The sequence below is a fragment of the Wolffia australiana genome, chromosome 8, assembly GCF_029677425.1.
Source record: "Wolffia australiana isolate 7733 chromosome 8, ASM2967742v1".
NCBI classification, from domain to species: domain Eukaryota; kingdom Viridiplantae; phylum Streptophyta; class Magnoliopsida; order Alismatales; family Araceae; genus Wolffia; species Wolffia australiana.
The window spans coordinates 11,261,781-11,280,000 of record NC_135842.1 but is presented as its reverse complement, the minus strand read 5'-3'; the positions used below and the strand labels follow the sequence as shown (position 1 = coordinate 11,280,000).

Here is an 18,220-nt window from a genome sequence, read left to right as displayed (position 1 = left end):
ATGTCTTGTCCCATGTTCATTAAAAGAACATAATGATTGTAGTGCACATGTGATGCTTATAATGAAGTCCACGAATACATGATCGAACTTAATGAATTATGATGAGATCATAATACAGAGATCACCAGTCTTTAAGCATGTGTTCTAAATATTCCTATGTGAAGGATACACGATAAGAACATCGAAGTATCCAGATAGAATAACAATATCTAGCCTCACTCATATGATGAGTACGGCCGGTCCCGTAGCCATTAGCATGGAGACACTAAGGATAGATAGTGGGTGCTCTTTAATGGAAAGAGTTCACTAAATTGATCCATACAAATCCCTGAATGGTATTATACCAAACTGTCAATCAGGTTGATTCACGTCACGGTTGTGTAAGTTGTCCTTAGACTTGAGACACCAAAGACGTCTTGTGAACGTACTGTTGTACTTTGACTATGACCTACGTGTCCCTATTCATGGGATTCTAAATAGTCTTAGTTCGGGTGCATCAAGAAGTTCACAAAGACGATTGAGTATAAGAGATGGGACCAAGATGGGATCGTCCACCCTCGGTATAAGAGATTACAACTCAAGGAGATGATGCGATGAAGTCTTGGGCCAAGGTAGTGAAATATCGGAGAAGAGTTCTCTAATGATTTCCAAATGCATCAGTACTAACTCAGATCACCGATTAGGTTTTGACAATTGACCATGCCCTAAGTTGTCCTAAGAGCATCAAGTGGATGGAGGACTATACATAAATGGTAACCGATGACGAACATGTTCCAAGAGTGAGTCGAGACACACTCCTTTGTATCTTCTAGAGCATGAGGTGTAGCTTGGCACCCGACGTGTTGAAGACTCGACCTATTGATTGGGTTAAATCAATCCAACATTAATTAATCTATACGATATAGTTAATTAATTTGGAAGACCAATAAAGGTTATTTGGTTGCTGGAGTCGTTAACTAGACTGATACATGTGCCTAGAGGGTCACACACAAATAGTTTATTGACATCGGAAGATATACTTAAGTTTTGGGGGGTTTTATGAAAAATATTCACTTAATATAAATAGGGGAAGGCCCTGAATGAAATTCACCCAGGCCAGAATTATTCAGGGGCCTTCCCCTTCTTCTCCCTTCTCACCATACCCCCTCTCCACTCTCGATGCGATCGACACGATGTAAGAATGGCGACTGAGATTGAACGGGGCTCGTTAAAAAGATGGAGGAGATTTGACATGCCGAAGACTGTTGGCTATGTCTAGAGTCTGCACACTTGAGCAGCTTGACTCGTCTCACTCCGGGTTCCAAGAAATCATGATGAGATCTGTGCACAGATACTTTGCTTCATGATTTTATAGATGCCGTGCGATTTCACAAAAGTCTTGTGCTGCATATCGTTATGATTTCTTTATTTAGATCAAGGCCTATAGAACCCAACAGAAAGGAGGTGGCGTGATGATGAGATGTGATTGTGGAGTCAAATTACGCTACCGATGATGTCGAGAAAGAGCAATGTAAGGCTAAGATGCTTACCGTAGATCCTTATGTTTTCCCAGGATCACGGCCATTTGAGAGTGTAGGTAAGCTCCCCCTCTTCTCTGTTGCTTTTTCCCACACACCCAAGGCACTAAGAACACACTTGATAGATCTCAAAAAGTCACTATCTTTCAATCAGTCCACATGAGTAGGAAACAAGTTTAAGGGTGATTTTGATAGTGATCCACACCTCTATTTATAGATCACAGGATGTGGATGGAAAGAGGAAGGGGATATGCAGCAACAATCAAAATTTCAGCTCATTCGGACTTGTGGATTGTCAGATATTGCGTTTGAATTTGGAGCAATCCTATGCTTCATTTTTTCTCTCTCCTCATCATCACTACTGATACTTCCTCTTTTCCGTTTTCCTTTGAGCTGTTCAATCGTCAAATATAAGTAATGATTTTGATAGCCTCATTTTTTGTGTTCGGGAACTTCAAAAGTTTCCACATGTACCTATAAGAGAAAAAGACAAAAAAATGCTTTTTATAATTTCATTATTGCATGTTTTGGCATTGCGTTGCCGCACGCCACATCATGCAGTTCACTTTTTCTCTCTTTTTTAGTGAATGATGAGCTGACACACTTCATTCATGTAAGAAAAAAAAGAAGATTTCCTTATCATTATCTGAAGCGACATGTATTTCTTCATGTCGCGTTAGCATCTTTTCGCTTTTACTCAATTGTAGGGATACACGTGTGCACCACATGTACACGTGACATCCTACGAGCAAAATTTCACTGTGTCATCTAATAATTTGCGTAAATGGCATCATGATCTGTGATTCCATAATTGTGTCTTTTCATAACGATTAGCGCAGCTAACCGTTGGAGAAGTGTACGATTGGTCTCCATTCGACGAATCGAATGGCAACACATGGCGGGCACATTTTAAAGCCAAAAAATAGATTAATAAATTATTATATGATAAATACTAAGTAATAAAAATATAATAAATATATATTTCTACTTAGAAAATCCATATCTCTCTGAATTTAAGTTCATAATATTCGTAAAAAATATATTCTGAATCATAAAATCAAGTTCTTTAAGGCTAAAAACTCCTTAAAAACTTGATTAAATCCAAAAATTAGAATATCAATTTAAAAATAGATTTAATGATCTTACATTTGATAATACACATATTTAATTATTTTAATGCATTAAATTTTTCATGTAGTCGATAGTAAAGTAATATCAATAACATTATTAGATGTATATATCTATCTTACAATACTTATGGAAAAAATGTTTTCTTAGACTTATATGTGACTTTGAAAGATAGAAATGCGGAAGGTCATATATCTATCTTTATTTTTTATTTTATAAAAAATAAATCTTCACAAAAAATATTTTCAAACATAATTTCATTTCAATATATAGTTTCAAGTGAAATCATTAAAACATGTATTGAAAGCATCTACACATAAAAATTGTCTTTGAGTTGTCTTATGTAAACACCTCAGTCTAAAATATGGGCTTGATTAGAGTTTCATGAAACCATTAGTAGGTTTTTCCATCATTTATAATCCAAAATGAGATCATAACATTAAAAATGAATGGAATCAAACCTTTGAAACAAGAAAAAACTTACCATGATTAAATCACCAAGCATAAAGTTGAACCTAGTATCTTTTCATTATTGGAAAGAGTCATCTCAAGCCCATCAAATGTCTGGCATCTAAAGGTATCCATGAATACTCGACACATCAGATCTCCTCTTCTTATGCTCGTCCAGCAACATAATTGAGCTCATAATATCTTTTAACCATTCCAATCATACCAGGAAGAAATATCACTCAAGAATAAGGGATAAGAAGGGGGTGCCCAAGGGAAGACTTGCAAGGGTATCTCTCACTAAAATTTTGGGTCATTTTAATTTTACAGAGTTTTTCATAAAAAAGTCTTACACTGGAAGTATATCATATGACATATTATAAAACTTGTGTGTGCAACCCTTTAAGCCTATGTACTGATTTAATTAATAAATCCATGATCCAAATGACTCTATATTGTCTAATCCAATTAATTAATTACATTAAAATATAGATTACTTATTCATGGAATAATTTAAGATATATATGAACATCTAACAGTTAATAGGTTGAGCTGCCAACACGTGAAGTGACAAGAAATATCCTGTGTTACGAAAATTAATCATTCATTTCATGGAACCCAAATAATCCCTTATTTGGGTGATGCTTGTAGAATGAGTTAGGGCATGGTCAGAAGTCAAAATTAAATTGGCCAATTTAATTAGTATTGATGCATTTTGTTAAATCATCAGAAAAAATCCTTTTCTAATATTTTTACTACCTTGACCAAGTATTTCATCGCATCATCTTACTTGAGTTTGTCTCCCCTTATGCAGAGGATTGGTAATCCCATCTTGATCACTCAGTCATATTCATTGGGACTCATAAGTCATAGAAAAAACACAACCAGCCATCTACAAGATATCCTTAGTGTTGTAGGTCTGACCTCTAACACATCATTTCGCATCATCTACGACTGGATTTCAGGTCATATAATTCCATCAATCATAACTGATGATATAGAAACGAAAGTATCAATAATATTTTTTTTCCAATTTAATACATGGCACATCTCATCATTATTCATAAATAAAATATGGAATGAAAATTTTCAGAATATAAAACTATAAAAAATTAACATATAATTTAAATTTTCAACTGTCTGATATTTTGATTTTTTGATGTATAATCAAATGAATTTCATCCAATGAAAATGTCACATCAAATGCATTTGTCTACTGAAAATTTTTAGGATGAGAAGAAATTTAATATGAATATAAATAAAAATTATTGAGGTGTGTTGTTGTTTATATGAAAAGAAATCAAAAAATATTTTTGTTGCCACAATTTCACAAGGCTTCTTAAAATGAAATATAGTTCATATCTATCTCAAAGACTTGCATCAATTATGGGTCCAAATGTTGAATATCAAGATCTCAAGTGCATCAAGGCTTGGTAGCTTTTTAAGGGTATGGTGACAAGTGAAATTCTGAAAATATTAAATATCACATACCCTACTTACATTTTTGACCGACAGCAGTTTTACTGTGATGTATCTCTCTGACAAACATCAATTTTACTGCGATCTATCTCTCCCTCTTTTGTGATCAATATCAAATTTATTGGAATATCCTCTCCCACCCACCCTATCTTTCTATCATCAACATACAATTTATCTTGATTTGTTTATTTGTTTGCGATCACAATCCTAACATGATTACTCTCTCTGATTGTAATCAATATCAAACTTACTCTGTTTTACCTCTCATTCTTATTTCTGTGATCAAGATAGTTTTGATTCTGATTTATCTCTCTCTATTTGTCTGTGATTTTCTCATTCTCTTTATCATACTAATATAAATTTACAGTGAATTATATCATTCAGTATGTGATGAAGATAATTTTATTGTGATGTATTTCTCTATGCACACTCAATACCACTTCATTTGTGATATGCTCTCTTGCCCCCTCTCTCTTTCTATGGTCTAACTTCTGAGATCAATTTTATTGTGATTTATTTATCTTTTTCAGCTATCAAGATCAAATTTACTGTAATTTCTCTCTCTCAATCTCTCTCTGTGTTTCTGTTGATTAAGACCAATTTTATTGTCATTCATTTCTCTCTCTCTCTCTCTCTCTGTATCCCTCTCTCTCAGTCATTCTGATTTAGACTCTTTAAGTAATCAAGTTCCTTCTTACAGTGATTTATCGCTTTTTAATCTCCTATCAAGATCAATTTACTGTGATTTAACTCTTTCTCTCTCTCTCTCTCTTGCTGTAATCAAGATTTGGACAGTTGTGATTTAATCTCTCCCTCTCTCTCTGTGTTTCTGTGGTGAAGACCAATTTTATTGTCATTTATCTCTCTCTTTCTCTCTCCTCCCTTTCAGTCATTCTCATTTAGACTCTCTCAGTGATCAAGATCATTTTTACATTGACTTATCTATCTTTCATCAGCTCTCAATATCAATTTTACTACGGTTCATCTCTCTCTCTTGCTGTGACCAAGATTATGATTACTGTGATTTAATCTCGCTCTGTCTCTATGTTTCTGTGGTGAAGATCAATTTTATTGTCATGCTGATTCAGACTCTGTCAGTGATTAAGATCATTTTTACATTGATTTATCTCTCTTTCATCAGCTCTCAGTGTCAATTTTACTGTGTTTCATCTCTCTCTCTTGCTGTGATCAAGATTAAGTTTACTGTGATATAATCTCTCTCTGTGTTTCTGTGATCAAGACCAAGTTTATTGTCATTTATCTCTCTATTTCTCTTTCCCTCTCTCTCAGTCATGCTCATTTAGACTCTATCAGTTATTAATATCATTTTTGCATTAATTTATCTCTCTTTGATCAGCTCTCTACATCAATTTTACTGTGTTTCATCTCTCTCTTGCTGTGATCAAGATTAAGTTTACTGTGATTTAATCTCTCTCTCTCTCTCTCTCTCTGTGTTTCTGTGATCAAGACCAAGTTTATTGTCATTCATCTCTCTCTCCTTTCTCTTTTTCTCAATCGTTCTTTTTAGACTCTTTCAGTGATCAATATCATTTTATTGTGTTTTCAGTGATCAAGATTTATCTCTCTCTCTCTCTCTCTCTCTCTCTAATTTTTTGGTTTACTGCGGAAAATATATGTAAAGAAATCATCCCTCTTGATTCAAAAGAGATTCATCAATCTCTTTCCGTTTCGATCCTCCCGCTTCATCTCATCGCCGGACCTTGCCATCTTCTCCAGCCTAATCCTCCGCCGCTTGGAAGGTAGTACGTTTGACTAACAAGAATTGCGAGTTGTAGGTATAACAAGATACAATTTTTCAAAAATTTCTCGGATTCTTTGTTATTTCCGTTCGTATAATCTTCCTCGAGGACATTTACATCCGTTGCGATTTATGTAATAGTAGCAATCTCCGAATAATCTTTTCTGCTTGATTTACATCCCTTCCGTGTCTGCTAATTTTCTTTTAAGAAAATGTTTCAATTTTCCGCCTTTCGATCTTGGGCGAGCGTCAAATGTCTTCCCGGAATCCCCAACGAGATTTAAAACTAGGAAATCAGGTCACGTTTTTACTCGTGATCGCCGATCCGGATGACCTAACCTCTTAGACGAAAGCAGTTTTAAAGATTTTGTTCACTTTTCCATGTTGCTATGACCAATTAGGTTTTAGGTGCTTGTTCTTACCTTAAAACACCAATTTAATTCCGCTCAATCGGCATTTGTTTCTCTTTAATCTGCATCATTGAACTGCAATTTTATTAATTGTCAAGTTTTCCATTACAGGAATTGGGAGGTTTTGGAATATGGCTCTGACGAATTTCATTCTCACAGTCGCCGGCGTGACGGCGGCAGTGCTGCTCTTCCGGAGTGATGTCAAGCAATCCGCCGCCGTCTTCCGCCGCAACGTCCGCCAGATCCGGCACTGGCTCGAGGAGGAATCCGCCTCCGCCGCCAAGTAAATCACCATCTAGTGTTTGCAGACAGTGATGAAAACCGTTGTCATCGTCCCAAGACCCTTAATTATCATAAAAAATATCTTAATTGTCATCACTGATAACTTCATCTTTATCGTCAGCAGCTTGGGTTACAGTGATTTTACGTCATCCTCATCATCGTCGTCATCATCATCATCATCATCATCATCATCATATCATCATTGACATCGTCCTCATCACCATCATTGTTTAGCAGGACAAACGATGACAGTGATGATGGTCTCCGCCGCCAAGTAATTCTCTGCCTAGTGTTTGCAGATGATGATGAAAACCGTCATCGTTGTCCAAAGTACTCTTAATTATCGTAAAAAATAACTTAATTGTCATTACTGATAAATTCATCTTTGTGGTCAGCAGGTTAGGTTACAGTGAGTTTGCATCATCCTCATCATCATCATCATCATCTTCATATCATCATTGACATCGTCGTCATCACCATCATCGTTTTGCAAGACAAACGATGATAATGATGACAGTCTCTGCGCCAAGTATTTCTCCACATAGTGTTTGCAGACAATGATGAAAACCATCATCGTTGTCCAAAGTACCTTTAATTATCATCACCAATAAATTCATCTTTATTGTCTGCAGCTTATGTTATGGTGACATTTATGTTTTCCTCATCATCCTCATCATCATCATCATCATCGTCACATCATCATTGTCATCGTTGTTATCACCATCATTGCTTTGCAGGATGAATGACAATAATAATGACGATCTCTGCTACCAAGTAGTTCTACATCTATCGTTTGCAGACGATGATGAAAATTGTCATTGTCATCCAAAGATCCATCATTATCAACACCAATTATTTCATCATTCATCATCACCATTGCCATCGTCATCATCATCGTTGTCAGTATCATCATCATCATTTTGCACGACAAAAAATTATAATGATGACAATCTCCCCATTGTCTCTAGTCAACTGAGTGAGGTTAACAAAGGTGCCGATAATGGTCATATTCCATCATCATCATACTTGGACGGACGCTAGATCATGATGATGGAAGATGAAGACTCTTCATCGATGACGGGACACTTCATCTCCAATTTTCAAACATATTTTGATGATTCATTTTTAAGCTCAATCGCATCGGTCTCAAAATAAATGCCACTATTTTCAGTTCAATTATAAGATTCTCTATCAACATTTTCTTAACAGTATTCTTGGTTTGTTCTTGTATTTAGAAATGGCGAGCGTACAGCAGCGAAGGAGTTGGAGTCCAAAGTTCCCAAAAAGGAAATTCCCAAGGAGGACAAGAACTAGTGTGGTGGATTATCTGTTTCTGGTCAAATACCACATCTGCTCTCTTCATGCTGATGTAACCACTGGCCTTGTTTCCAATCCTGGTAATATATTTGAATGCTTCCTAGAAAGTCATCTCTAAAAGAAGAGCATTTATGATATGACTCTCAGCATATTGAGGATAAGGTTCGATACTGTCCATGTCATCATCTCTCATCAGTTGATGATTTGTCATTGTCCTCGTTGTGATGGATGGTCCGACCAGGGGCATTGGGTAGTTGTGCTGTCATTGTGCAGTGCACTTTGATTTTTTTGAACCATTGCCTGGTTTTGTCATTTATATATCAAGAAACTGTCAATTAAATAAATGAATAATGTGGCTGATTGGCCTACAGGTTCAGTCTGTGGATTGAGGTTGCGAGTTCAAAATTTGTAAAAATCGTAATTTTTGCGTTGAACGTAGTGAATTTTCATCAGTGAGTGCTCCAATGAGTATAGTGTAGGAATGGGGACTGGACGGTTATTTTGTCCAGGGATGAAAAGCCATCCCTTCCATGGACGTCGGACAAGACGGAAATTCATCCACTGAAAGAATGGGGCGGTTTTTTTGTTCCGGGATGTCAGACAGGAACTATGTACTAAATCTTCATCAATTATTTTGTTCTCAAATTTAAAACTTCTATGAATCAGAATGTCTATCTTTTTCCGTTGCCGATGTCATAACTAATCTTGACGACAGGGGTGCACCTGTTTCCTAATGAGATGGTTCCCGAACAGGACAGTTTTGGACACGACAAGTCCCTGACTGGACTGTTCCCAGATAGGGTTGGTCCTTTCGTGCGACCGGTGCGGAAAGAGTCCGATGTGCGGTCCGGTTCGATTTTACGGACCGCACATCGGACACTTATACAGTTAATCGCACTGCACATCGGCCATGGGCCTGTGCGGTGCGAATGTGCGAATCTGTGCGATTTTTTTTAATTGCGCCGGCGACAGTCTCGCTTCCCCTCTTCCATCTGACACTTCCACATCGGAGAGGCTGCTCGCTTGCTACTTGGCAAAGAGTATCATGCAGTTATCGTGAAGGTTTTCCTGCGGGTTTGGCTGGAGTTTGATTCGCCGTTGTTGGATGCAGTTTTATAATTTTGGTTGTTGTATACTCTGTTCGACTGCTGTTTATATCTTCCCCTTCTGTTTCTCGTCTGTTTTTGTCTCTGCTGGTATAGCAAAGCTCAGCTTTTCTCTCTCTCTCTCTCTCTCTCCCTCTTTCTCGCTCTAAGGGAGCGAGAGAGAGGGGGAAGCAGAGTTACCCTCTATAGAGTCATGCATTCCTCCTCTCTCTCTCTCTCTCATCTGCTCTTGGATGACAGAAATCATGCTCTGTCTCTCTCTCTCTCTCTCTCTCTCTCTCTTTCCTCTCTCTATCCCTCTTCTCTCGCTCTCTCGTTCCTCTCTCTATCGCTCTTCTCTCTCTCTGGTGCTCTTCTCTCGCTCTCTCATTCCTCTCTCTCCCTCTTTCTTTCTCGTGCTCTTCTTTCTCTCGTTCATCTCTGTCCCTCTTTCTCTCTCTCCCTCTTTCTCTCTGGCGCTCTTCTCTCGCTCTGTCGTTCCTCTCTCTCGTTCATCTCTCTATCGCTCTTCCCTCACTCTCTCGTTCTCTCTCCCTCTTTCCCTCTCTTGCTCTTCTCTCTCCCTTGTTCGTCTCTGTCCCTCTTTCCCCTCGCGCTCTTCCCTCTCTCTCTCTCTCTCATTTCCTCTCTCTTGCGCTCTTCTCTCTCTCTCTCTCTCTCTGGTTCCTCTCTCCCTGTTTCTCTATCTCTATCGCTCTTATATCTCTCTCTCGCGCTCCTCTCTCTCACTCTCTGTCGCTCTTCTCTCATCCTTGTTCTTGCTCTCTGTCACTCTTCTCTCTCTCCCTCTCTCTTTCTCGCTATTCTCTCTCCCGCTCATCTTCCCTCCCTCCATTGACTATGTAGCTCGGTCCTCTATCCCTCTCTCCTTCTTTATCGCATTTCTCTCTCTCTCAGTCTCGCTAGCTCTCTCCCCCCTGTGCGAATTTGTGCGACATGCGATGAGATTTTTTCCCACAATTTCGCACCAGTCATCGAACTACCCCTTTCGTGCGATCGAAAAAATCACACAGCGGCCGAAAGAACCGGACCGGACCGCATGACCATCCCTATTCCCAGATGAGAAGCTTCTGGGACGGGTTCATCTCGGATGACCCAAAAATTGGGATGTGCTTCTGGAAAAATATCATCCCGAGCCGACCAGCATCCCCATCCCGCACGATCGTGCTGTTAACTCATACGTCCAACTATAGTCCTGTGGCGTGGAATAATTCCCTCACTTGGGGCGAGTTTTCAGCCATACTCGTCATCATCATCCATCAATTGATAATGAATCATCATCATCCCATCACTTACCCCTCCCAAACATAGATGTTAATGATGATGCTGATACTTGCGATTAATCATCGTCATTGTCATCCAACTGCCAACTATGGTACCACCCTCATCATTGTCATTAGTCCTAATGACTCGTGTATGATAATGACATCATGATGATAACCAACATACACTCTCTGTTTCTGGTCAATGTACTGACATTTCCGCTCGTCTTGTGCTGATTTGACCGCTGCTGGTAGAACAACACAATGTTTGCTATTGCTGTAAACTCAAACCCTGAAATATGAGTAAATGTGACATGAATCTGAGCACATTGATGGGTCTAATGGGCCCAGATAATGAACAATTTAAAACAAATTAGTACAAGGGTCACGCTAATCTCAATCTGGTTCTCCAAGTGCTTCCAAGGACCTTTCTCGGGGCGGGGTCGTTCGGCCCTCGGTCCCGTTGACCTGACGTGAAGTAGAGCCACCCATCCCAGAACCCAACCAGCGTGGTTTTTAACCTAAACGGCATTTTCCCAATCACTGACCATTCCTGCACAAAAAACACACGTGTTTTGAGAAATAACAGAACTAGAAAACCCTAAACCCCAAACCCTAAAGCCTGAAGAGAAAACCCAGACTAAAGAAACCCTGACCCCAAAGCATAAACAGAAAAAAAAAACTATAATCCATACTATAAAAGCCCTAGAACATGAACAGAAAAAGCAAACCCCTAAACACTTGACGAAGAATCCTGAAGCATAAATTGGAAAAACCCAAAACCCTAAACCGTAAATCGGAAAACCCTTAAAAAAAGAGGATTGGAAGAAGAGAGTTAGCGTACCAAGCTGTTGAGGTTGAAGCGGAACAACTCCCCGACAAGGATCATTTTCTTGGTGATTGGGTGCTTCTCCGTGGTGCCACCGACAATTATGATGGAATTATTGACAATGACCCACGCAAACTCGATGTGTGAGTCTGGCTTTGGCATGGGAGTCAACTCCTTCCATGCTAACCCGTCGTCAAGCATGAAAACGTTGCTGTACACGACCTGGAGCAATGATGAGAACAACAGAAAATACCAGCCATGAGCGACACTTGCGCGGTTCCCATTTCCGATAAAATTATGATGAACATACTTAAATCCTTTGTGGTTTCATAATTTGCATGATTTATTAAGTTCATATCCATGCCAAACATGATGGCATTATAAACCCTAGAGTTTGATCTTGAAAGATCAAAAGGGATTCTATGCCACCGGATTTGCCAGAATTGGTATCAACCAAGAAAAATGATGAAAGTTCAGCCACACAAAAAAGTGAACTTATAAAAAAGGAATGACGCTTTTCCATGATTAAGTTGATCCCAAAGCGTACCTCGTTTCTCCGGGCACATTTAAAAATCGGCGATCCGGGTTTTGCCATGAAGTCACCCTCTTGACCGCCGATCACAAGAAGCTTGTCATTGGCCACAATGCATGCCCTAGCACAGGACTGAACATCAGATTTTGGATTAAAAATGAAAGATTAATTCATAGATATACAAGCAGAAAATAGCCCAAGTTGAAGTCAAATAATAATTGGAAACCTGTGGGGTCCACCAATTGGGATTGGAATCTCTGGCTGCCATTCGTTCTCTAATGCTTTCCCATCCTTCACAGCTAAACTCCAGTGCTCAGTTCCAGGCTCGTGGCGGTCTTCCTTACTTCCACCCATAACATGAAGCCTGCCTCTCCAGAGTTGTGTAGCAGGGGCATACCTTTAGAACAGGAAAATTCCATATATGAGTGAAAAAAATAAAGGACATGTTAAGATCCCCATGGAGATCTTATGAAATTAAGAAATAAGTCTAGAGTTATAGAGGAGAACGGGAGAAAAGAAAGAGGGCAATAGATGAAAAAATCCCTCACAACAGCCAGATACACAGCTTGTGCCAAGAAACCACTAAGTGATCATTCATCAGAAGTCCCTCTACTGACCTTACTAGGGGATATTTATAAACCTACAATTTTCAAGAATCTGTTATTTTCTCATCGTAAGGATCAGTCGTTGACTGAGAGCCTTGTTGACCAGGTTTTCTGTGTGGAGTCCTTATCAGGACTCTAACAAAATGCAAAGATTATATAATACACTGAACAGAGGAGATGCGACCATCAAATTATTTTTCACAGAATGTTTGTGACACAGAAGGAGTAAAGGACGAGGCGAGCTAGGAATTCCCGGGGTGGAGAGGTGAGACGGGAAGGGTAGGGGAGGAGGCCGAGCAGGGGAGGTAGGGATCGGCCGGGGGATGAGCCACCTGAAGACGCGGTGAAGCAGAGACGATCACGAGGACGTGGATCATAGAGGGAGACGGAGAACAGATGTACGAAGAGACGAGAGGGGAGAGAGGACAAACATTCACTTAAGAGAATAACCTTCTGTCTGCCCTCCTCAAAGGAGGGCTGTGCTATTTAAAGGAAACATAGAGGGAAAGGAAACATAGCAAAATGACGAGAATGCCCCCAACGCAGCTGGGGAAACCTATCAGTTTGTCACCATCCATGAAATGATCCTGAAAACCTAACTGCTTACTTCAATCAAAATTCTTAATTTTCACCTGCCTGAGTTTGATAATAATTATGTTTATCGCAAAATTCTTAATCCGTGAGATGGTCCTGAAAACCTAATTTCCTGGACTTTGCCTGTCCAGACACTAGCAAAATAATACACAGTGAGGATCTCTAGGCATCCACATGGGAAAATGCTGCAGATTATGGTTGACACAAGATCTCTAGGCAACCACATTACTGTGGACCTTTTCAAAGAAGCAACTGATCCAAAATTTCCTCTAAGAAAAATACCTCCCAGATAAGAATCAAGATCTTTCATTTTTTGGGCTGATTTATTCTGTGGATCACATTCAGAAAACACGATTTCAGCTCAACAGCCATTATTGATAGGACAACAAAGTTCTGCTGCCTTCAGTAAATTGGCAATAATACATTGAGGACTGTCTTTCATCAATGAGTTGTCAATCACTTGGTGCAGAAAATTAAAATTTACCGGTTAACTGCAAAGCTGACGTCCGAAGAGGGGATACTCGATGTTTCCAGGATGATCAAACATGGTCGCATGGAGAGTCCCATGGTGGGGGAAAAATAAACAGATCGGGTCTACTGCTGACATTGGGAAAAGGTTGTAAATTGATGGGAATGAAATATCTCTCTAATCGAAGAGAAAGAAGAAATAGCGACATATGGGCTACACAAAATTGAATTCCCGTGATGGCCATGGTGTTTGGAAGGATTCTCCATATGATCAAAGGGGCAGTTCGAGCCTAGACTGTTCAAAATTTCAGGAAATGAACACACTCTACCAGTTTTGGTCATTTTTATGACCTCATTAAGAATGACCAAAACTGGTTGAGTGTGTTCATTCCCTGATATTTTGAAGTGTCTAGGCTCAAACTGCCCCCTTCGATCATTTGGATGAACCTCCCAAACAGCAAGACCATCAGGTGAATTCAAATTCGTGTAGCCCATATGTTTCTGTTTCTTCTTTCTCTTGGACCGAGGAGATATTCCACTCCCATCAACTTACAACCTTTCTCAACGTCTTCAGCAGACCCGATATCCACATTTTTTCCTTGTCATCTTGCAACCAAGCTTGGTCATCTTGGAAACAGCCCATATCCCCGCTTCTAACGTCAGTTTTACAATTAACTGGCAGAATTCAATTTGTTATCTCTTTGGTAGCTCGCTATGGGGTTTGTATCAGAACACCTGGGTCGCTGTTCAAACCTTTCTTGCCCTGGTCCTGAAGTCTGGTCACACAGGCTCACGAAGTGTACTGAGATTGAATGCAGCAAACTTTCGTCAGGCCCTGAGTGAGGTCAATGCAGTCCACGTTGATGGTTAAGAGGGCATCAACCATGGAGAAATCTGAATAGAAGTTGGTGAAATCCAAGTCAAATACCTCTTTCCCCTGCTCCCCAGCAACAAGGCAGGCAGCAGGACAGATAGTGCCGCCAAAGTCCAGCCAATAAAGGGGGCCAGTAGGGCTTTGACCGTGCCACCAGCCCTGCTCTATTGCGGACGAGCCTAGGACAGAGGTCTTTGCCTTTGACTTCAGCAAATTCTACTCAGATCTCGCTGTCTCTGATGTCCACTTAGTCATTGAAATGGAATATGTGAAGCTTGCCCTGGCCCAACGTTAGTACTAACGTTTAATCTCTGAAAATTTGGTGCATCCATCTGACCAGACTTCTTGACCAGGAGGGCATGACCAAGAAGTGTCTGCAGACCAGAAAGGTTTGAGCAACAGCGACCCAGAAGGCGTTCTGATACGAACCCCATGGTGGCCTACCAAAGCAGAAAGAGAAGCAGGCCTCTCCACTTGTTGGGTAAGCTCCATGTACCGAGCACCTTCAACATAAAGCGCCAAAATATTCAAGCAAAAAGATTCAAGAATCAAGCTATAAATAAGGTCGAGAAAGCCAAGACAAGATCATCGAAGTAATTTCTTGTAAGTAGTCATTGCAAAGACTAGGTTGGAGCGGGGTTGATCATCATAATCCAGTGGAAGCTTTGGCCGATAAGGCATGGGTTCCAAACCTCTAACTCCCTTGTTCTTCTCTTCTGACCTATTTTCTCTTTGATCTCTATCAGTTTTCATTCTGACTTGATCGTTGGAAATGGCATTGTCGCAGACTCTCAAAATATTGGATTTCCAATTTTATCATGATCCTCCAGTGCCCAATGGCTCCGGTGATGGCAGCACTGTGATGGTGGCCCAAAGCGTCATGAAGCCCAACAGGCTCCCACACCCAATGGAGTCTGAACACCCCCAGGAAGACGAAGATTAACCCGAGGAACAAAGAGAAATTTTCTTTCAACCCTAACATTACTGAACATTGCATGAATCTTTCTCTCGGGGGTTTATTGGGTGACCCGCTTATTCCTTCCGATGATGCTCTGAAACCCTCTTCGTCATTCTCTTACCATCCTTCCAAGATCGACCTCTCTCATGGATCAAGGTGAATTATGGCGTTGTTATGACTAAAGTGAGTCATACCTCCCCAAGTATTGTGTCTATAGATATCAGTATTTACTATCAGTAATGTAAGAAAAAAGAGGTGAAAAATATATAAGTATACCTGGGGACCGGTAACGAGGGCAAATCACTCCAGGTCTTGGTCTCAGTATCTAACACAAAACTCCTAGAAGTAGGCCCTCTACATTGGGGGCCATATTGCCCGCCGATTACATAGATAAATCTCCCATCAGATACCATACCAAGATGCGAATGGGCCATCTCCTTGGGCATGTCAAACTTTCCTCCCCAAGTATTGTCCGAAAAATTGTAAACATCTACGTGAGAATGCACCTGCAATAGCCAAGAATTCAAAATTTTGATCATTTCCTAAACAATTTGACCAATCCTGGAACCGCATATCTCATTTTTTATTCAAAATAATACTCTGGAATAAGCTAAACATTTAATTGGCAGCATTTTTTTTGCAAACTCATAAAAAGTTTGATTAACACGGGAGACTCAATGAGTTGCACCTCAAGGATTCAAGAATTTAATAATTTCCGGAGCAGTTTGACCACCAAGGAAACATGCATCGCATGACTATCGTTCAAAGTAGCAGTCACGAACAAGGTAAGAATGTGATAGATAAGAGTAGTTTCGCAAGTAACTCACAAATTTTGATTTTCAGGAGAGATTGATGAGTAGCAAGTCAAGAATTCAAGAACCTGAGGGTGGCCATCCGAGGAAACGAAAATAATAATGATTTTCGTCCAAATTAAACACTGAAGAATCAGCAAATAATTTGATTCACAGGAGAAATTTGGCAAGCAACTCATAAATTTCGATTCAATGAGAGAATCAATGAGTAGCGTGTCAAGAATTCCGATTTTTACCATTTCACGAACAGTTTGACCAACCTAGGAAGCGAAAACCTCATCATTATCGTCCAAAATAACACTCAAGAATTTGTAAAAAGCTTGTAAAACAGGAACAACGTCACAAACAATTCACACAATTTGATTAACATGAAAGAATCAATGAGAAGGGTTTCAAGGATTCAATTTTGTATCATTTCCGGAGCAGTTTGTATCATTTTTTAGTAGATTGGAATTCGATCACGAGGAGAGATGCAGCAAGAAAGTTCACAAAATTTGATGTAAAGGAGAGAGTTAATGAGTAACGCGTCAAGAATTCAAGAATTTGATCATTTCCGGAGCAGGTTGGCCATCCGAGGGAACGAAACTCTCATGAACTTCTTCCCAAATTACACTGCAGAATTATCTAAGAATTTATTTAACATGAGAAAGTTCACAAAAAAACTCATAACTTCTGAATATACAGGAGATAATCAATGCGCATCGTTGAAGACACAGAAAAGATCGATGCTGGTTCCAAAACATTTCGTGAAAAGGATCATACCTGATCAATCGTCCCGTATCCAGCGAATACGTAGAGGAGATTCTTGATCTGTATCGCGGCACCGTCCAGACGAGGTACCGGCGCCCCCGCCATCTGCTCCCACTCCAATTCCGGCGCAGGAAGATCAGCAAAAGTAGCGTTCGGCTCACCATTCGCGAACCGAAAGTTCACATCCGCAATCGCACCTCTCTTCTTCCACCTCCCAAGCTACGGATCCACACAAAATGAATCAGATCTAACGAGCCGCGACCTCACAACGGCATCGTTTCAATTATAGGTCAATAATTCAAGATCCACATTACCACGTATCTTGAATCTAATTTTGTCCAAACAATTACGGATAGAATTCTGCGAATACAGATTACACGCATCATCGCCTACCTTCGTTGAGCCGGCGGAAACTATACCGACGGCCTTCTCGACCGAGAAGTAGGGTGAGGAGGCGGCAGCGGAAGACGAGGCCCAGAGAAAGTCAGCCACGAGGACAGTGCCCAGGAGAGCGATGCAGGAAAGCACGAGAAGGAAGCGCTTTGGCGGAGAGTGCTTGGAGACAGCCATATCGTCGAATTCTCCGAAAACGAAGCACGAATCGAGAGAAGAGACCTGAATTTTGCTCAAGATCTGAGGAGCGATTGTTCGCGAATTCGTGACAGCATCAAGATCGAAGATCGATGAAGATATTCTCCGATTCAAGATCGAAGATCGACGAAGATCTTCTCCGATTCGGCTTCATCTCCGCTCCCGACCACCGGCGAGCGGTGACGGGTGCAAGAACCTCTGCTCTGTCTGTCTTCTTCCCACTGACGGTGGCGTATTTATAGGCCACCGGATAGAATGTATAAAATCAAAATGACTAATAATGATTTTAAATCCAATTAAGAAAGAGAAAGTTTTAACTAACAATGATTTTAACTATCTTTTTGTCAAAGGGAGATAGGGTTCTATTAACAGTATGCTATGCGATCTCCGTCATTTATTGCTGAACAGATAATGGGAGGTATAAACTTCTCTGGGGAGTAGTGTGCTACTAACGATATCCATGTGCGATGTGTAGCATATATCATTATCGCGGTATCAGC

General features: G+C 40.1%; 2 protein-coding genes across 3 annotated transcripts; one reads left to right on the top strand and one right to left on the bottom strand.

Annotated features, from left to right (window-relative positions):
- The first annotated feature begins 6,161 nt into the window (after nt 1-6,161).
- On the top strand, nt 6,162-8,514 carry LOC144707073 (uncharacterized). Of its 2 annotated transcripts, none has more exons than XM_078580196.1 (3): nt 6,162-6,367; nt 6,852-7,023; nt 8,258-8,514. In XM_078580196.1, the coding sequence occupies exons 2-3, from the start codon at nt 6,872-6,874 to the stop codon at nt 8,334-8,336; spliced, it is 231 nt and encodes a 76-aa protein (XP_078436322.1). In that variant the 5' UTR covers nt 6,162-6,367; nt 6,852-6,871; the 3' UTR covers nt 8,337-8,514. The 2 variants fall into 2 exon arrangements, with proteins under 2 accessions (XP_078436322.1, XP_078436321.1); XM_078580195.1 differs by having other exon boundaries at nt 6,166-6,331.
- Nucleotides 8,515-10,956: 2,442 nt separating this feature from the next.
- Nucleotides 10,957-17,927, bottom strand: LOC144706442 (kelch repeat-containing protein At3g27220-like). Its single transcript, XM_078579397.1, has 7 exons — nt 17,523-17,927; nt 17,142-17,348; nt 15,844-16,073; nt 12,295-12,465; nt 12,084-12,189; nt 11,552-11,758; nt 10,957-11,260 (listed from the first exon to the last, which is right to left on the bottom strand). The coding sequence occupies exons 1-7, from the start codon at nt 17,697-17,699 to the stop codon at nt 11,093-11,095; spliced, it is 1,266 nt and encodes a 421-aa protein (XP_078435523.1). The 5' UTR covers nt 17,700-17,927; the 3' UTR covers nt 10,957-11,092.
- Nucleotides 17,928-18,220: the final 293 nt, after the last annotated feature.

Bases quoted from the DNA above. Each gene is read 5' to 3' on its own strand.
- LOC144707073 (XM_078580196.1), top strand. From the start codon at position 6,872: ATGGCTCTGACGAATTTCATTCTCACAGTCGCCGGCGTGACGGCGGCA. The intron at 7,024-8,257 runs GTAAATCACCAT...TCTTGTATTTAG, and splicing joins GAATCCGCCTCCGCCGCCAA to AAATGGCGAGCGTACAGCAG.
- LOC144706442 (XM_078579397.1), bottom strand. From the start codon at position 17,699: ATGGCTGTCTCCAAGCACTCTCCGCCAAAGCGCTTCCTTCTCGTGCTT. The intron at 12,190-12,294 runs GTTTCCAATTAT...GTCCTGTGCTAG, and splicing joins CCAATTGGTGGACCCCACAG to GGCATGCATTGTGGCCAATG. The intron at 11,261-11,551 runs GTACGCTAACTC...TTTTTTGTGCAG, and splicing joins GCTTCAACCTCAACAGCTTG to GAATGGTCAGTGATTGGGAA.